We start from the raw sequence: 18,813 nt of genomic DNA, 5'->3' as shown, positions 1-18,813 counted from the left end.
CGAAAACCGTGTGTTTGGTTTAAACTTGTATTTTCTTTAAATATACTAACCGAAATGCTGCAATTATCGTGTTATATTCAGACAATAATTCAACTACATGTTTGATTTAAAGATTTCTATTTTTTCTTGCAATTAGCGTTTGAATTAAAGTCAAAAACCTCCTGGCCCTAAACAATGTCGTGTTTGTTAAATCCCTTTTGTTTCCAAAGTGAATGACAGACTAAATACTAAGCCTCAGTGGAATGAATTATTGGTGACACAATTATGTTTTCTTTCATATCATTATTATATATTTTTGCACAATTTTCTTGTCAAGTTATACAAACTTCATCAAGAAAATTGATGAGAAAGAACAGAGCACAGAGACCATGACCAGGGACATCAAGGGAAGAATTCATTCGCACCAGTGCAAAAACAAACAATTGCATATGAATGTTTGTTATCATGCAGTGTACGGCAGCGCATACCATCCTAAATTCTCATAAACTACTTATTCTCTGTAACGACACTATGACGTTACAAGGCACTATTTCAAGTTGTGCAGGATATATCTGTAGACCTCCAGAAAATACCGAAAAGTCCTGATGTACATATTTTTAACAGTACAAAAGTATAAAAGCAGTAGTATTGTGTTATTTTGATGCTCTTCAGAAAGGAAAAATAAAGATTTGGGGAAGACATACATTCTCATTAATTCTAAAATGATTTAACATTTTTAAATTTACAGTGTTAAGTGTCCGATATAAATCTTTGACAAAACCGACCAAATACCTTGATGGCATCACAAAAAAATATTCACAATCCAACTCAAAGTAAGTTCTCTCAGAAGGAAAGGATGACATTTGCAATACTGTTGTCCATGCCTCTTGCAATGTTAGTAAAGATGTTTAAATATATCAGTTTCTTCCTATCTACAAAGAGATACTTTTTCAGACCTAGACGCGCCTTGTTCATGTCTGTGTGTTTGAAATACACATTAACACAAGTACAATCATGGTGTCACAGTAAGTTCTCCAGTGTATTCTATTTTGACATGAAAACAAGTAGAAAGATAATGTCTATAAAGTACCATTTTTATGCTTATGTTCTGAGAATGTTACTGCCTACGGCATTTTCATTAAACAGAGTTTTGAATTGTCAAGAAACATTTTTGGTCAACACAGTTTGGCCAATGAATGCATGAGTTACAGCAAGAAATAAAAAAAAAATTTAACAGTAAAGAGTAGCCTGTGTAGAAAAATGTGATACGTTTAAATTTAATCAGAATTGCTTTAAAAAAATGTATATTTTTTCTTAAAAAAAAAAAAAGACTTAAAGTGGTGTGTATCTAAAATACAGCAGGAGTAACTAATTTTACCCCTAATTTGGTGAACATTATAGGGACACTAATTAGGGGTCCCTCTTATTAACGTCCACTTTGCAAGTCGTACCCATGCCGTTCACCCTTATTTGATTTGGATCTTTGCTTTCCTGCCGCTCGCTAATGAGATTTCTTCCATTAGTTTCCAGATTTAAATCTTTTCCACGTAGTTGCCTGGAAACATACCCTCTTTCCCCCGCAGACGGCCGAACCACCAGCCTGATGGGTCTGCAAAGGGAGCAAACACAGAATGAAGCCATATCAACAGATTATTTCACTTTTTCATTATCCAGTCTCCCTCCCAGGTGTATGAAAGAGCCAGCGAGTCTTTGTGATCACAAATATAGTGGGTAAAAAAGGAGCTTAGTATTCAAAGCATGAATTCGGCTCATTTGTGATAAGTAAACCACATCATTTATTGCCAATGAAGGAAAAATTAACTTCCAGTCACATGGAAGCATGTTTAACTCCGTGCTGTATGCATAAGACAACTTTTTTATGCTTGAATACCTTCAGTAAGGATCTCAATGATGTCGTCTGTGTTGAAACTTAGTTCGTCAGTATCTTGAGCATCGTAAGCATACAGTGCTCGGCACTGCGGAACTCTGGGTTTTGGTTTGGGGGCAGGTTTGGGCCGCCCAGAACCTGGAACAGGCTTGTACTCTTTCGAACGTCTCCGATGCATTCTGTGCAAAAGAGAATTGTTGGTCTTTTTAAAGAGCAGAGAGTACAAAGAGATTCTATCTTTTCAGTCACCCTAACATACGGTGCTTATACCTACCTAGAATAAAATAAACATTATTCAACCTAGCAAGACAGAATAACTATCAACCCTTTCATTTTTTTTTGTAAACTGGTTCGTGTCAGACTCACCCAGCTGCACCCTGATCAGGCACGTTCATGAAGTCCATGTCAGTGTTGGTTTGATTGTAGGCATGGCTTTGTCGGTGGCCCTGTCTGGGGAGCGTAGGCTGCTCCATGCTAGACTGCTGGCGGAGCAGGGAACCCCTAGCCGCAGAGTGACGACCACCTCCACCTCCGCCTCGGCCGCCTCCACCCTTGGTGGGTCCTAAAGTGTGATCAGAGCTGACGTCAAAGGCTAGCTTTAAGACGAGTGACAACATACAGAATTGTGCGAGTGTCTGTTTTGCTGAAAGTTCAGTTCATGTCTCACCGCGCGAGTACTGGTCGTTCCTCGGCGGATTTTGACGACCCATATACTGGCTCTTTCTCTTGTCTCGCCGGGTCGGTCCTTGAAATCAAACGACAATCAAAGGATTGTGAATCTGTGATCATTCAAGACCAATGAATTACTGTGCAAAGAGATGTCTTCGTTAATCAAGAAATTGGATTTCTTGGAAAAGGACTCACTGGAATTCTTGGGGAGACCCTTTCCGATGCTGACGGTCAGGACCTTGCTGCTGGTTTTCAGAACCGCCTCGTCACCCTGGCCCATCTGGAACTGGATCTGCCTGGAGCCAGCAGATGCAAAGGGTCCCCAGCCTCCTTTCTTTACTTTAAACTCTAGTCTGGAGAGGTCGAGAGAGGGTCAGCGATGAGATGAACCAAATCTTCAATACAATTAGATATAAAATGAAATACAGATAACCTGATAGAGGACAGAGAAGATTTAAAAAAACACAATGTACCAGCAATGTCATGCACAAAAAATGAGGAAGCTGAAAAAATTACAACTGATTTGAAATCCTTGTCAAATGGTGGCAGGTATGAATTGTTCAGTGTTATCAGCTGATGCTCTAGAGTCAGATTTCACTCACAGATTATTGAACTTGATTGTTAGCTTTCTGTGAGTTTTTTCCTCATAGCGCTTGTACAGCAGGCTGAGAAATTCCGTTTTGAAGACTGACTCGAGTACGCTGTCATAATGTTCTTCATGAACTATGAAAAAGTCGTCCTGCAAGGTGCTGAGAATGGACAAATCGCATTAAACAGTCAGCAATGAGGTGGGAATGCAATAATTTGGCAAATGGAAACAATGATATTCAAACATTGTGATCAGTGAGCAACTGAAGAGACATTCTGGAACATTGTCTTGAGATTTTTTTTTTTTTAATTGTCAGTAGATCCAGAGTGTCAGTAATCGACATTTATGTATTGTTTGGGCCGTAAAATGTCCCCAGTACAATAAACCCATGGCTTAGACCTTAGCATTTCAGTACTAAATGTACCTGAGAGAAACGGACTGAATTTTCTCCAGCTCAATCTGTCTCTTCAGCACTTCCCGGATTTGACCCTTGTCGGGCCCTTGCTTCACCTTTTCCCGACCAATCATATACAGGAACTTAGGGGTCAGGATGAGGTCACGTTTCAAAGACTGGTGGAAAGGATGAATGTGGGAAAAAAAGCGAATTACATTCATTCTCATGTCTAATATGTTCTGGGCACGAAATGGAAAAACCAAGGAGGCATTTTGTTTCCCTCAGTTCTGACAGCCCAGACGCTATGCGGTTCTGCATGAGGAAAATCTCTCACCTTAAATCTGCGGTCGTATTTGACAACCACATCAGCAAAGTCAATTCTCTCTCTCCGTCCCACAAACTGTCTGATCTCTGGATGACTGTCCATACCAATGTAGTCGCCTACAAAGTTTCGGTTCAGGCTGTTTTTCCTCCTCTCCTTCTTATTCAGCAAGATATCAGAAGCTGAAATACAAGGAGGGGAAAGGCCCATGTTAAAAAAAAAAAAAAAAGAAAAAAAAATCGAGTGTTTGGAGGTAGTCCTTCATCAGCTCATGATTAGAGGAGTAAGTGAGGTACGTGAAAAGGTGAGGCTCTCACCCTCCTCTCGCATGCGGACGTATTTTCGGACAGCGACATGCTTGCGCCAGGCCTTTTGGATGACCCGAGCATAACCATTGTACTTCCTCTCCCTCATCTCCTCCAACAGGAACAACTGAGAAAAATGGGAAAGTGTAAGGTCAGACTTTGACTCGAACACAAATCATCTGAATATCCTAAGTTTAATTAGAAGGCTTCAAAACTAGTATAACCATCACTGCTACTGCAGCAACTAACGTTGACTGTACTACTGCTACTGCTACTAATTATAATATCTGGGGTACAACATGCTGCAATCTTTCCTCCCATAAAGAGTTCATTTGCACCGTTTGCTGTATATCTTCACACGCATTAGCACCACTGTATATCACCAGCAGCCCTTGGAGTGGTGTGGTCCAGGCGTGCGGAATGTGTTTTTTTTCTCACTTTGTGGTTTTGTAACTGCGAGACTAGCCCTAATTCACAGCACAGTGGTCTTTGGTATGTGTTTAATTTGACACGTGGCGAAGTGATTCAATTTGTCCAAGAATAAACCTCAGTGGGAAGAGTGAGAGTGAGTCAGGGTGAAACATCATGGAAGAATGAGAGGAATTTAGAGGACAAATCCATTTGAGGAAACAGAGTTTCCCCTATCAGCATACAAAACCACCACACTACATATTTTTAAAACAGGCTCAGTAAAAAAGACAATACATTCTGCTACAAGAAAAGGGTCTCTTTGTTTTGTTCTCAGTTAAGATGTAAGTTTGGAATGTCGTAAACCCTTTGGGTTGTCAGTGTACACACTGAGCATAAAACTGACAACGCATAACTCTTTTGCTGTGCCAGGGACAGAAATCAAATTAATTAACATCTCTTTATAGAGGGAGGGGGAGAGAGAGAGAGAGAAAGGTCTGAACTCACAGATTCTGGAGCTTTGATGAAGATCTTGGTCTTGCCCAGCTGGTACTGGTCCGGGTCCATGTTGACAGATTGTAACAGATGAAGGACGCCCTTTTTTTCATCTCCGCGCCACTGGGGCCAGGTTTCTTTGGTGAGGATGGCATATCTGCAGGGCAACAGTGACCTGACTCAGAAACACATCTGGACTATTTGGCATATCCGGTCCAGCAAGACTAAAAAAAAAAAAAGTCCTTTTCTTTAATCTAAAAAGCTAAACACCTGTTGGTCAAAGAAATGATATGAATTCCACGTATGTCCTTCAGTATGGATGTCCTGTCACAGCCACACAAAGGAAAGAACCTAAGGATGCTTACTCCTCTGGCTCACTGCATTAGCATCATACAAGGATAAATGAGTGTGTGATGCTTGTGCTAAGTCACTGATCATCAGGGCTCTCCTGTTCCTGACCTTGGCTGGGCCGAGGAGGAATCAGCAGGGGGGAGGCAGCAGGACCTAGATTGTCAGGTGTGAAGTTTTTTTGTGTTTGGCACTGCTAAAGATCTTTGACCTCTGGCAAAGCTACTAGCACATTCTGTTTTGCAAAGTAGCGAGAAGCTAGCAGCTAGCATATACCCTATATCTACTCTTAGCAAATATATAATCACCAGAGCATCACAGTTTTCTCAGGCTCTGTATCTTTCAACACTGCTTCATTTGAGAAAAACTTAAACATCTATCCTAAACGTAGATCAAGTCTTGGTGAAAGGGGCTTTCTTAGCCCACCTGTGGAGGAACTTGCTGAAGACTCGGCGGAAGGCGTAGCCGGCCCTGCGGACCCGGATGTTCTCACGTAAGCCCAGGTACTCCACCTGGTGCTTGACCCGACTCTCCTCCCAGTCCCGCGGCTTTTTGGTCTCGTTGGGTTTAATGCAGCGGATGTAATGAGGAGTGCATTTCATCAGCGTCTGGACCAGGCTGTTGGCTTGTTTCTAAGACAGGATATGAATTCAAAAACTTCAGGCATTGGGTTCTGCCTGTCTGTGGGCAATTCTGTGGTGTTGTCACAAGGACCAATGAGAAATAGTGAACGGGACGATTTTTTTCAAGGTTACTTTTTTTATTTTTAATCTGCAAGGATAAATTAGCAGTCTTACCTTGATTTTGGAACTTGCAGTGGTGGGACGGCCTCTTTTCTCAGCCTCAAGGTTTTCTGGGAACAGGTCTTTGATGAATTGACTATAAATTTAGAAAAGAAAATACAGAAAAAAAATACAGAAAACGAAGTCCATGAGAACTGTGCATATGTGATTCGACATCCCTCTACAATTCTATTAAAAGTACAAAGATTTGATCATTTACTCAGAGGAGCTACCTCAGAATGAAACACTAACTGGAGACAGAATCAATTCTGGTGGATTTTCTGAGATGACTAACTACATTCTCACAGTGTAGTGCTTGCCTGCACATGTGAGTCTACCACTTCCCTTAAAAGAAGAACAGGCATGAGGATTTCTTAAATCCAAAATTCAGATGAATTCCATGCTTCTGAGACACAGAGCAGAACTACTGTAGAACAAAAAGGGCTTTAGAGGTGGGGGAGGGGTCCAGTTATCAGGAACTTTTCGATTTGATTCCTGTGCACGATAAGAAAAAGCTGACTACAGGGATACATTTTCTCACTCGCCCTTCTTCAAAACATTTCATCCCGAGATCGCAATCTCTGAGCTTAGAAAGCATGACTGTCTGGTTGCTTTAACTGAAACCAACAACGTAACCCCACCCACTAAACATACACCAAACCGAAACCTACGCAAGACAGACCAATCACAAATTTCAAAAAGAGTTGGGCTGACGAACGATGTTAGAGTCAAGAAGCCTGTGCCATTGTCGGTTTCATGGAGTAACACAAAGGTGAGAACATAATAACTTCAAGTATACTTACTATTCACTGCTCTGCATCAGCTCAATAATGTCGTTGAAAAGCACATCCCTGTTCCTCTCGCAGAAGCCACTCACGTCGTATGACACCTGAGACAGAAAGGCACAGCTTTCAATTAGGGAGAGTATAATATTTAGTGAGCTCTTTTCAAGGATTTTGCAAACTGGCAAATATTTCTAACTTCTAACTCCATCTCTCGTACACATTCTTGCGTCCTCTCAAACACACACACACACACAAACAAATTTGCAGAGAATTAAGTGACCTTGCAAATAAAAAAGATATTTATCAATAACACTAGAAGTGAGGTTTGATCAATGCTATTTATTTGCTTTTGTTTTGCTTCCCACAGTCCCACACAGACTGCTTTTGATCACTGTTAGGGAAAAATTGCTCGTATATAATATACACTGGCATATGCTTACTGGCAAGGTAATTAAAAATGACTTGGCAAAAACTCTACTGATGAAATCACGTGAAGGGCGCACATACACAATGAGCTCACTAGAGGGCGGTGTATTTAACAATCACACAGTCAAAACTGGCAGATATATTCATGCATACATAATGAAATCAGTTCTCCCTAGTGCTTATTTTACGATATGCTTTCTGCATTAATTAATTACAAGATGACCTTCTCTGACCTTCCCGGCGTAGTGGTGCACTATGAAGCCTTTGTTCCAGCTGTTGAAGTGCTCATGTGTGCCAATCTGCGACTGGAGTTTCTGCAGCAGCGTCTGGTCAGCACCCTCTCCTTTGGCATGCATGGTGGCACATACATCGTCCAATATGCTCATAATGCCAAGAGGATTCTGGGAGAAACACAAATATGTATACCTATACATATATATATCCGATCCATGTAATAGGCTAGAAACACTATGTCCTAATTTTTTTTTTACCTCTGTAAACAACAATATCAAAGAACAAAAAATAAACTATGCAAAAAAATAAATAAATGAATACATATACCCGTACTCACCAATTTGGATTCAATTAAGTCACACACTACTTTGTTGTTGAAGTATTCAATAGGTGTCCATCTGATTCCCTCTTGCACGTACTCTTCCTGTACAAAGGTGATGAAGGAGCATAACTATTGGGTGCTATGGAAACAGATCGAGATTTCTGTCTAGTAAATGAAATGTGATTTACCTGCTCAGCTTTCAGTGTGAGCTCAATAAAAATCTGCTGGAGCTTCTCATTCACAAAGTTGATACAGAACTGCTCAAAACCATTTTTCTGTTTAAAAAAAAAAAAGACATAAAAGAGCATTTGTGGTAATAACCTTTGTCTTATGGACAATTCAGTTAGTCCTTAGTATCGTTCGGTTAAGAAAAATATTCACCTGGAAGATTTCAAAGCCGTAGATGTCGAGCACACCAATGTTAAATTCCTCGTGGTCTTTCTGCATGGCTTTGTTTATAGCCTAAAGAAAGCACAATCCAAATCCAATCCATACGGATTTCCAGACCGCACAGCACTCCAGTCACTCAGAGTAATACATTTCCACATATGCACAGTAATGTCTAAACTATTCCAATACAAACAGTGACTAACCATGAATCCACTGAATTAAACGCAATCCTTTTTTTTTTCAAAATCCAGAAGACACAACATTTGTTAGTTACGCTAAAAGACAAGTTGTGTCTTGCGCAGACTACTCCATAATTCACAGACTAGAGAAATTAAGTTTCCCGCTTCATTTTACAGATGGTTTGAGCCTACAAGATACTATGTTTCCATAATCAGACCAAACCGTGAAACAAGTTTTTTTTTTGACAGTTGCGATCCTATCAGCCGATGTGTTGCAAAAGGTCACGCCGCATGACTCACGTCTACAAGGTAGTCAAACAGACGGGAGTAGAGTGCTTTTGAGAGGGCATCGCGGGTGAACGAGGCCTGTTCTGTGTTCAGGGTCACGGCGATGCTCTCCGACTTGCCTCCCCATTTACTGTCCATGATACGACTGGTCAGCTTGCTCTTCAGCCCGTCCTGAGAAATCCCCAACAGGTAGGCTGGGAAGGCCAGGACTGAGCGGGAAAAACACATGTGAAAAAGAAGAAAGATGGAAGTCAGCGACTCTACAGCTCAAAGAACAAAATACAACTACAAAACGTCATTAAGCTCCTCCTCCTACTGGTACACACACCAATCATCATCAGTGATTATAATATGCAGAGAGTATATTCTGAAGTTGTGGCTACATCAAAATGAATGTGACAAATTTTGAGTAAGGTGACTGTGCTAAAGAGCTGTGCCGAGAGAGAATTTCTGCAGCCTCGGGGTGAAGTGGCATACAATAATTTAAATTGTAGGTCACGGTGGCAGGGTTATTAGAAGTTACCTGCAGTTAAACTTTATCCCCTACGGTACTGCTAAATGGATCAAGGACATTCTAGAACCTTCTGAGGACATGCAGTCAAATTAGGACAGCGTGTTTCGGAGTTGAGGATACTGAAACCTTGATCACATAATGGCTCGATATGAACAAATCAATTTGTTTCCTAAACTCTCAATATCTCATGTGCTTTATAAGAACCCAACTTGCCAATCTAATGGAAAAAGAAAAAAAAATTCCTGTTTGGTAGGGAATCTTACTGGAAAGACTAGTTCAAGGGAGAGAAGGAAGTGCTGGTCTTTTAAGTACACCCCAGTACACAAAAACAGTCAAATAACACAGACCAAACACATATATGAAATTTCATAATTAATGGGTCACATAACACAGAAATATGCTTATTTTTGACTTGGGCTGATTGTAGGTGTATTTACAGACGACTCAAAACACGTTTAGTATTCACTAACTCTTAATTAAACTTTGTTTGAATAGCCAGCCTCCTTCACAAACTGACCTGTCGTCTGGTCCATAGAAGCAAAGAGTGAAAACTGCATTTTAAGTGGTCTTCATAAAAATGAAAATGCTAGAAACATAAAATGGAAGACCTGAGTGGGACACTGTTTTAGGGGGAGAGATGTATCTTAAAGGAGGAGATTCAGCGCTTTTTGTATGATTGTGATGGCCATGGTACACTTTACTTGCAATGTGCAACTTTCTCCAGTAGGTGGCGCTGGACATCCCCATAAATCATTTTCACTTGTCTTTTGCACAGTTATTTTAGAATATTCCATAAATCCTTTGGAATGCGTGGATTACTCCAAACTGAGATTATTACTGTATGTGATTATGTGTGTCTTACTCACAGTCCTCACTCTCCACCACGGCGTAGTTTCCCTCCTCTCTGAAAGCAATGTTACCCAAATGTAGGATCCCAGCCACGATCTGCAACACTGTATCCTGCTCCTCCACAGACAGACCCACCACCGACATGGCATCCTACACAACACAAACCATACAAAAAAAACCCCAAAGAAAATATTCAGTTACGGAACAGGACAGAGCACAGAGGACTTTAACTGTCTCCCTGTCTGTTTCCACAGTCCCTAACAGTTCTAGCTCTTTAATGAGATAATATGTTTTACCACCTTCCTACGTGCAAGAAGAAAGGGTTCTGAGCAACATGTAAAATGGTGTGTTCTTCAGAAAAGATTCAAAGCTTGTACTGTATACTGATGAGCAGCAGTATGGATTCACTATTGACTACTCCATACACTGCTCACATGTCCTTTATTTAGTGCAAGACATGCATGTAATCACCAGGTCCATGCAAGGCTACATGCATATAGGGGCATATAGAGGCATACAGGAGCATATAGGGGCATATAAAGGCATACAGGGGCATATAGAGGCATATAAGGGTATATAAGGGCATATAGGGGCCTGAGCATTGGGTGGAACCTTGCGCCTCAGTTCCTGCTGCAATGATCAAATTTCAATTTATTTCTTGAATAGTATGCAGCAGAGTCATGCTTGACTTCACCCGGAAACAGGCAGGTCAGAACAAGGGCATTTAGGGAAACTCGTTTTTGGAAAGAGTTTTGCATATGTAAATTTATAAATCAAGGGGCTCTCACAAAAGATGACCCAGTTGCGGGAAGTACAAGCCTTCAGTCATAATCAGAACTCCAAGGATCTCAGAATGTCTGAGAGGGGAAGGTCACTGTGAGGTGATCCGTGGTGTAACAACAAAACCATTTATGAAAACAAAAAAATACTGTAATATCTTAACCCAACAACATAATGTGTTACTTATGTAGGCTTTGCTTAAAGTGCTGAAACCAAAACAAAATGTGAAAACCCTATTAAACCAGAAGACAACGGAACCAGGACAGAAGGCTGACAGCTTGCTCCTTCTTGGGAGTGAGACTGCAGTATTATGACAGAGCTTGGTCGGGACGGAACACAGCAGTGTTCTAGAACCTGAACACCCAAACGGAATGTGAGTGAAGTGGACAGCCAGCCTACCATGGTGTCAATGAATTCCTTCTTATCGTTGACGTCCTCCACAGTGTAAGTTCCCGACTGGTTCAGGTAGAGGTAGTAATCCGGTGTGGTGATTCCCAGGTTCTCCCTCTGCTCTTTACTAGCGCCCTCTAGGAGCTAAATGAAATAGTGCAGTTAAAATCAATGAACCAGCTGGAAATACTTGTGGAGTATGCTCTGCTGGTCTAGAGTGGAGAGATTACTTATTAATTAATTGAACAAACGAATGAACAAACAAACAAACAAACAAAGTAGTTTGTAGACTGTGCTTTGTTAATTTGAATATTTCCTCTGTATCTGCAGTCTTTGTAAGTTTGTAAGTTTATTTTCTATGTCAGCAATAACCATCTCCATTGTATTCAGCTGTATCACGAAGGTCTTTCCTAGTTAATAAATATATCTCACATGACTGAACACTGTTACCTGATAGTAAATGTGAAAATTCCTCTCTCCATGGTTTTGAGACACCACTCTGGATTTTTCCAATAGGAAATTGGAGATCTTCCCTCCATCAGGTTCACCTCCACGACTGAACTGGATCTCAAAATATTTTCCCTTGGATAAGACACAGATATAATGTTTTACACAGAAATATTTGTCACCTGAGTGTAACTGTTAACCCTAAAAACCTGTTGCTTACACAATGTCCTGTGTAATGTTAACCATTGTCCTTAGTAAATTACACTACACATGCAAATCAATCCATTTGAATGATATAGCACCTAATTTCACAGAGCACATAATATTTATGGCAGTCTTCATCCTCTGCTTTGGCACTGCCACAACACCATCTCTGTGTTTATTCAGTGCTTGGGCAAATGCACAACTCCATTCAGTAGTTTCGCCTATAGCTAAAACTGTCTGTATACCTTAGTGGATCAGCTCCTGTGAATGTCTTTTTTTGGCATGTGTTATAACTATTACCTGTACTAACCTCATCAGTAATGCTTTGGTAGAACTAGACCTCAATACAGTGAAAAAGATTTCAGCAACGCTGCACCACACCCTGTGACCACACACACACACACACACACACACACAAATTCAACAGCACTGTCAAGTTATAACATGCTCACACCACATCAGAAATGCCGTTCTTTAACTTCCGGATTGTGTTAGCACAACTAACCAACAGTGTTAACGGTGCGCTGAAACACACGCACAGACAGACACACACACGTAGACACATACACATACACATACAAACACATACCCAATGTTGCATTTGAAACTTGCAAAACACATCATGGATGATGTGTGTAGCTAAATGAACATAATGGGCTTCTTTTTATCAATCTAAGTGTGTATGGCGTAAGTGCAAAGTGAGGCATAAGGCGCAAAAGGGGTTGTACTCAGTCTCTTGATTAATCGTAAGCGTGTTTTGGGTGTAACATGTAATAAACCAATCAGAGTGTCAGCTCCCATTCCCTTTAAAAGCCACCTGTACTGGCACCCTGACGGATTGTTATTACAACAGCGGACTTAGCAGCTGGACGAAAAGAGCGATCCGCTGCCTCCGCCGTCCACAAATCCTCTGTCCAATCAGGTACTCCATTTTTCAATGAAATAACTGTGACCTGACTTTACACCAGGTTTTTGTTGGTCTAATCCAGTGGTTCTCAACTCCAGTCCTAGGGGGCCACTGTCCTGCATGTCTTTATTTTAACTCTCCTGAGCACAGGACCGACACACCTGATTCCACTGATCAATTAATCATCAAGCCCTTGACTAGCTCAATTAACTGTGATAATGAAGAATTATAATTGTAATGCGCCTGACCAGACCTCATTTTAAAACCAACTGCCCAAATGAAAACAAGTTCATTCGCTATTTAAACACCGTGGGCGCTGGACGGGAAAATGACAACTGTGTCGGTCTGAAACTAGCAAAGACTCTTGTGTTTTGGTTTGCGCCAGGTATAAGATAGAGGCCAGTACCTCTGGAGTAAGCAACTTTGACTTACAAAGCGACTTGAATTGTTATTCCGCACCGTCTTGGCGTTCCCAAAAGCCTCTAGCAAGGGGTTGGATTTGAGGATTATATCCTTCACATGCTGAAAATGACAGGGGGGGTGTTAAAGAAGACCGTGAGTGGAAGAACAAAAGAGAACATATGAATTGAGTAAAAATTTCAAAATTTCTTTAGTGTTTTATCATAGAGAGACTAAGAACAGATGTCTACCTGAACTTTAGGCCCTCCTCCAGACACTTTGGAAATGTAACTCATGATGTATTTGGCAGCTACGGTTTTCCCTGCTCCACTCTCCCCACTGTAAATAAACAGACGCAATCCGTAATCCATCCTAAAGACATAGAGTTAAGCCTAATCTAGAACTAAAAAAGGATTTTCAATGGAGAATACCATTTAACTATGAAATGCTGCTGTCCACAAAGCTTGTACTAAGACAAAGATGCACTGGTCATTCTCATCAACATAACCTGATAATAACATCCGTCATAGACAATTCTGCCTGAAGGCTTTGAAAATGAAAACATTTCATTTCTGACAGTTACAAAGATAACCTCATGTGCTGAATTAGGACACACAATAGATTAAATGGCTATTATTCACTGAAAACAGTTATTATAAAATCTTATAAGGGGGGAGGGAGGGAGAGAGAGAGAAATTTTATGAAGCATTACAGAGAGATTATTAGTGTAACAGGGGGTAGATACATGCAAACGTTCATCCCGTTCAATGACTCTCACCTGATGATTACACACTGGTTTTCCATGTCAATCATCATGTTCCGGTACATGTTGTCGGCCAGTGCATAAATGTGCGGAGGATTTTCATATTGAGCCTGTTATCAGACAATATCAATATTAAAATTACTATTCACACAATTCACTCCTCTTGTTAACTTTTCTCCTCATGGAACTTGTCCTTTGATGACAATGTGGTTTGCTTAATTCAGCTCCGACTGGAAATGCGAAGGCAGATATTGCTACGGTGAATCATTCGTTAGCTTTTTATGTTTAAATACTAGAAGCCTGTTTTGGCACAGTCCAAAAAATAATATATATATATATATATCAGTAAACACAAACAGCGTTCTTCTGAGACTTGCAGCACTCTTGGCAAGCGCTGACAGGCAGTCACGGCACTTTGCCTTCACCTGTTTAAGTCCGGCTCCGTTGAGACGAAATAACCTGAGGTTACTGTTTCGTCTTTTACCTGGCAAACAAGTTGACAACCTCCACCCTGTTCCTTATGTTCTAACATAAAATTATCCAGCATTCTGAAGGATCACAGTGTTCAGTCATACATCAAACAGGTGAAAACTAATCATTTCCATACTTTTTATGCATACAGTGACACGGTTTATCTGTTGTGTGAAGACGTTTACGAGACAACAGTGACTGGTGAAAGTAAAGGCTGTTGGAAAAAGAACAAAACAAAGTGCATATACTCACGGCGCCCTGATATAGTTCAATCTCGCGCTCGGTGAAATATGGAAGCTGTTTAAAAGGATTTACTGATATCAAAACAGGGCCTATGTATGTCTGAGAGAGAGTGAGATTAAGGAGAGCAAAGCAATCAAATGACCAAGAGTAACACAAAGGCACATGAACGTGAACACAAACATACCAAAAAGATTTGCTTTAAGCAAGCCATAGCTCTGCGCTTCACATTAAAAACTAACTCACAACAGATTACACACAATAGATATTACAACAGATTTCATGGATTTCACTCTTAAATCAAGATCCTCTTTGATACCCATACATCTTTTGGCTCAAGAGAATATTTTCAGGATCATTTCACCACATTCAGCTGTATAAATATGGCTGAGTTATATAAAAAAAAAAATGTATGATTATGTCTAATCTCTTAATTGCTGACTGATGTGATGGCGCTGCACAGGAAAGGGCATTTGACTCCCCTTAGGGCTATGTTTTAAACCACAAACTTTGAGAACAACTGAACATTAGAGGCTGAAGGATACAAAGATGTAGTCGTCCATGTATCGTTTCTTAAGGTTGTCTGTGATGGCATCTTCGTTAATTTTAGACAGAAGCACCATGTCGTCAACTCCGCTGACCTTCACATTTTGGGTCTGCCAGTGGTAGCGCTCCTTACTCCCCTGGGAAAGAGAGAGGGGGGGGGCACATAGACAAACAGAAAACCAGTTTAAAAGGAGATGTTTAAGTGTCATGTTATTAATTGGTTTAACAGGTGAGGGGAGCTGTCTACAAGCAGAGGATGGAACACAGCACTGTCTTCATGAAAGAAATAACGTCTCCCATAATGCATCTGGTGTTTGTTGCGCACATCTGTTGATTTGTAAAGGAGCTAGTGTGGATTTTCACTGACACTTGCTTCATAATGTGCATGACTCTGCATCTGACTTTTGTGAGCAACTTTTTTTTTAAAATTACAATAGGCCCACACATTGCAAGCCAAAGGTCACTGATTGGTCACTGTTTATCAAAGGCTGAATAAGGCTGAACTACTCCACAGCAAATCTGTTGCAGCCTGTTGGTAAACCAAAGACTCAAACCAGTAATATCCAAACAAGCACAACGTAGAACAGACACATCTGGAGGCTGGTCCCATTTTGTCACGTTTCTGTTATTTGTAGACACATCCAAGATGTATTTTTCCAAGAATTTTGTTGCTGTTCTCATAATAACAGTTTTTAGAGTCACCTGTGGTTAAACCATGGCTGCATTACTTCTGTTAATCACTCTTTATTCACTTAACACAATTTAGCATCTAAGGCATGAAAAGACGGTTATTTAGATGCATGGATTCATTAAAAAAATAGCACATTACTGGAACTTATGGAAAGGACTGGGTATGGTTAGAACAAGAGAGAGCTGAATGTGAAATTCTTTTATTTGGTCCTCAGACCTGACTCTACAGACAGAAACAAACCTCTAAATAGCATTCTCTTTTTCAAGCCTGTTGCGCAAGGTTTGAGTCACTTCCTGATTTGATCTCAATATGCCAGTTTCTGTTACTCAGACACTTGTCAAGATGTCAGTATGACCTAAAATGGGCATGGGCTCTTTGCCTCCACCTGGACAAGCTCACATTCCTAATGCGCGGAACATTTAAGTGTGACTCTTCTTTCTCTTTTTCATTTTGATGTGAATCTATGTTATGTCCTCTATATTGAACGTGCTGACTGTCAACCAACCGACCTTCCTTAGAGTCACTCCTCGGGTATCAGCTCTGTGGTCTGGTTAATGAATATACATTGTATAGGAGTACTCATTAACCTTGCCACCTGTGGGTGTGGCTTTACACCACAGAAAAACATCAGCACTACTAAACTGATTAGGAAAGCTGACTCTGTGTAGAGACTCTGTAAAGAGTTGGTTAGAGTGTGGGAAATTTTAATTTGGGAATTGATAAATAAAGTATGTACACAGGAGGCGGTGTCCTCTATATCAATAAATAAGGCATGTTTCATTACACTGGCGCTCCTGTTTTGTTTATTTTCCTCAGAATGTAGCATGGACAGAAGAGAGAAGCTGGCGTTCATTCAGTATCAGTATATCCAGTTGGCAATGTGTAGGGGGATGAGGGGGGATGCCACACCCCCTTGTTAGCAAAATGACCAAAATGCATCCCCCTTGTTAACCCGCCATCCCCCCTATATACTCTATAGAGCAGTGTCAGTAACCATTGGGCCATCCACCCCATTAAAAAAATCACAAATCACCTACTGAGTATATCAGTATCTTTGTGAACCAGGTCTTGAGTTAAGATGTTGAGGGTGAAATTTCATAGACTAAACTGTTATCCTATCCTGTGTATCACATACTGACTTGGCTTAACAGATCTCTCAGCAGGGTTAGAGGCAAAGACCAAACTTGTCTCTCCCTAAGGCATCCACAATCCACAGATAGTATCATGTGGGCTTACAAAAGCTCTATGTTCTGTCAATACAAAAAGCAAGTAAATAAATGAGGACACTGCCTCCAAATGCCATTCGTAAAGGTTTATAAGGTCTATGGTCTGATACTCAGATATACGAAGTCTTTCTCCAAAAAAACCCCCCAACTACAACAAAAAAAAAAAAAACACATTGTCTGGCGTTTGTATTTTTGTGAGGACAGCGAACTAATGTAAGTGGAAAGACTGCCGATTCTTAGCAGCTCTGTCTCACGGACAAAAGATGAATTCAGTGCTTGGACCTGATGACTGTGAATCGAGCTCAGTGTAAGACCCTCCACTCATTCTCAATACACCAGATGGAAACGGACAATCATAGTGAACTGTTTGACTTGGCTGGCCTCAGTCTAACTACAGCTGCGGATAAGCCAGTACACCCCTGTTTAGGAATTCTTTTCTCTTGTCCTGTTTCTTTCCAGTGTTAGAGTTTCCGCAACATGTTTTTAAAGGAGCGAGTGTTTTAATTCTAATGATCAAACTTCAATATTACACTGAAATTGCTCTGTCATCCAAAGAGCGCAACTTGCTTTCAGTATTGTCATCACTTCATACGATCACCCCTCTCCCCGGAGTCATATCAGCAAATATGAGTACCACCCACTAGAAACACGTCGTGGAAAGGTACAACTTGCATCATTTGGTTTAGACAACGTTAATAGATGCACAAATATGGTTTCATAACATCAGAAGGTCTTCTTGGCTTTTGGTTCAACATAATAATAAACTGTCTAAGGTTGGCTTACATTAAAACAAGAAAGCCCTCGAGTTTCGACTGCCACGGAACACGACGTGGGTCGACTGACAATGTTATACAATTAAATTCTGGACTTGTCCCCTTTCCCACATTCTTGGAATTCCTCTTTGATTCAGGGGCTTGGTGACCGTTCTGGCTTCTGCCCAGACATGTTACTTCCATTTTTTCTCTCCAGAGAACCACTTCAAGTTGAAACTTCTTAATTTTAATTAAAGCGTACACATCCGCACTTTACAATCAGAAGAAGTTACATCTAACGTCGGCTGAGAGGTTGCAGGTGAGTAGGTAGCTGACCACAAGAAGTGGAGTGACTTAAGCCTTATTATTTATGAATTACTTTGATAATCGAATTGCATTCGAATAATGTCGTGCCTTTTTAGTCTGTACAATTTTCCTCAGAAGTAAAATCGATTTAACTGAGCAACGAGCGGGGTTTACTTACCATTGTCGTGTATTTAACACTTCCTGTTATACACCCTGGAAAAGCACCGTCTACTGAAAACTAACGTCTACAGAACGTTCAAGGAAAGCTACAGAGTTCAGGTGAAACTCGTCTGAGCCGTTTGTTGTTTCACTCGTCCATTTCTTTTACCAAATCATAATCCGCAACGCGCAGACCTGGTGAACTCCTAACACTTGAATATTCTCTTCAAATGTAAATGCAGTTACAGCGGACAGGGTGTAGAGAGGGGGGAAAAAATCTGAACACAGCGGCAAGTGTGGACAGGTAAAGGAACTTCTTTTCACCTCAGAGAACTCTGGGTACTTGCACAAAAAACGATTGTACAT

The 18,813-nt window shown here is 40.7% G+C and overlaps 1 protein-coding gene across 1 annotated transcript; it reads right to left on the bottom strand.

The window, feature by feature from the left end:
* Positions 1-1,418: 1,418 nt before the first annotated feature.
* On the bottom strand, positions 1,419-18,813 carry myo1eb (myosin IEb). The gene is made up of 27 exons (XM_030785311.1): positions 18,772-18,813; positions 15,313-15,450; positions 14,780-14,869; positions 14,072-14,166; positions 13,545-13,632; positions 13,327-13,416; positions 11,787-11,918; positions 11,346-11,480; positions 10,184-10,316; positions 8,816-9,012; positions 8,328-8,408; positions 8,135-8,221; positions 7,962-8,048; positions 7,624-7,791; positions 6,983-7,068; positions 6,195-6,276; positions 5,824-6,029; positions 5,062-5,206; positions 4,159-4,273; positions 3,854-4,023; positions 3,550-3,695; positions 3,139-3,285; positions 2,732-2,889; positions 2,535-2,612; positions 2,234-2,429; positions 1,871-2,046; positions 1,419-1,588 (listed from the first exon to the last, which is right to left on the bottom strand). Exons 1-27 carry the CDS (start codon positions 18,811-18,813, stop codon positions 1,512-1,514), a joined length of 3,345 nt encoding a protein of 1,114 aa, XP_030641171.1. The 3' UTR covers positions 1,419-1,511.

The sequence above is a fragment of the Chanos chanos genome, chromosome 9 (assembly GCF_902362185.1).
Source record: "Chanos chanos chromosome 9, fChaCha1.1, whole genome shotgun sequence".
NCBI lineage: Eukaryota > Metazoa > Chordata > Actinopteri > Gonorynchiformes > Chanidae > Chanos > Chanos chanos.
The sequence above is the reverse complement of the archived record's forward strand: the minus strand, read 5'-3'. Positions and strand labels throughout refer to the sequence as shown.

What these genes read in the sequence shown, in the direction of transcription:
- myo1eb (XM_030785311.1), bottom strand. Translation starts at nt 18,813, where the DNA reads ATGTACAATCGTTTTTTGTGCAAGTACCCAGAGTTCTCTGAG. An exon ending in TTCAGCAAGTTCCTCCACAG is followed by an intron (nt 5,207 to 5,823) that starts GTGGGCTAAGAA and finishes GTTGCCCTGCAG; the next exon opens with ATATGCCATCCTCACCAAAG. An exon ending in AATACGACCGCAGATTTAAG is followed by an intron (nt 3,696 to 3,853) that starts GTGAGAGATTTT and finishes CCTTTCCACCAG; the next exon opens with TCTTTGAAACGTGACCTCAT.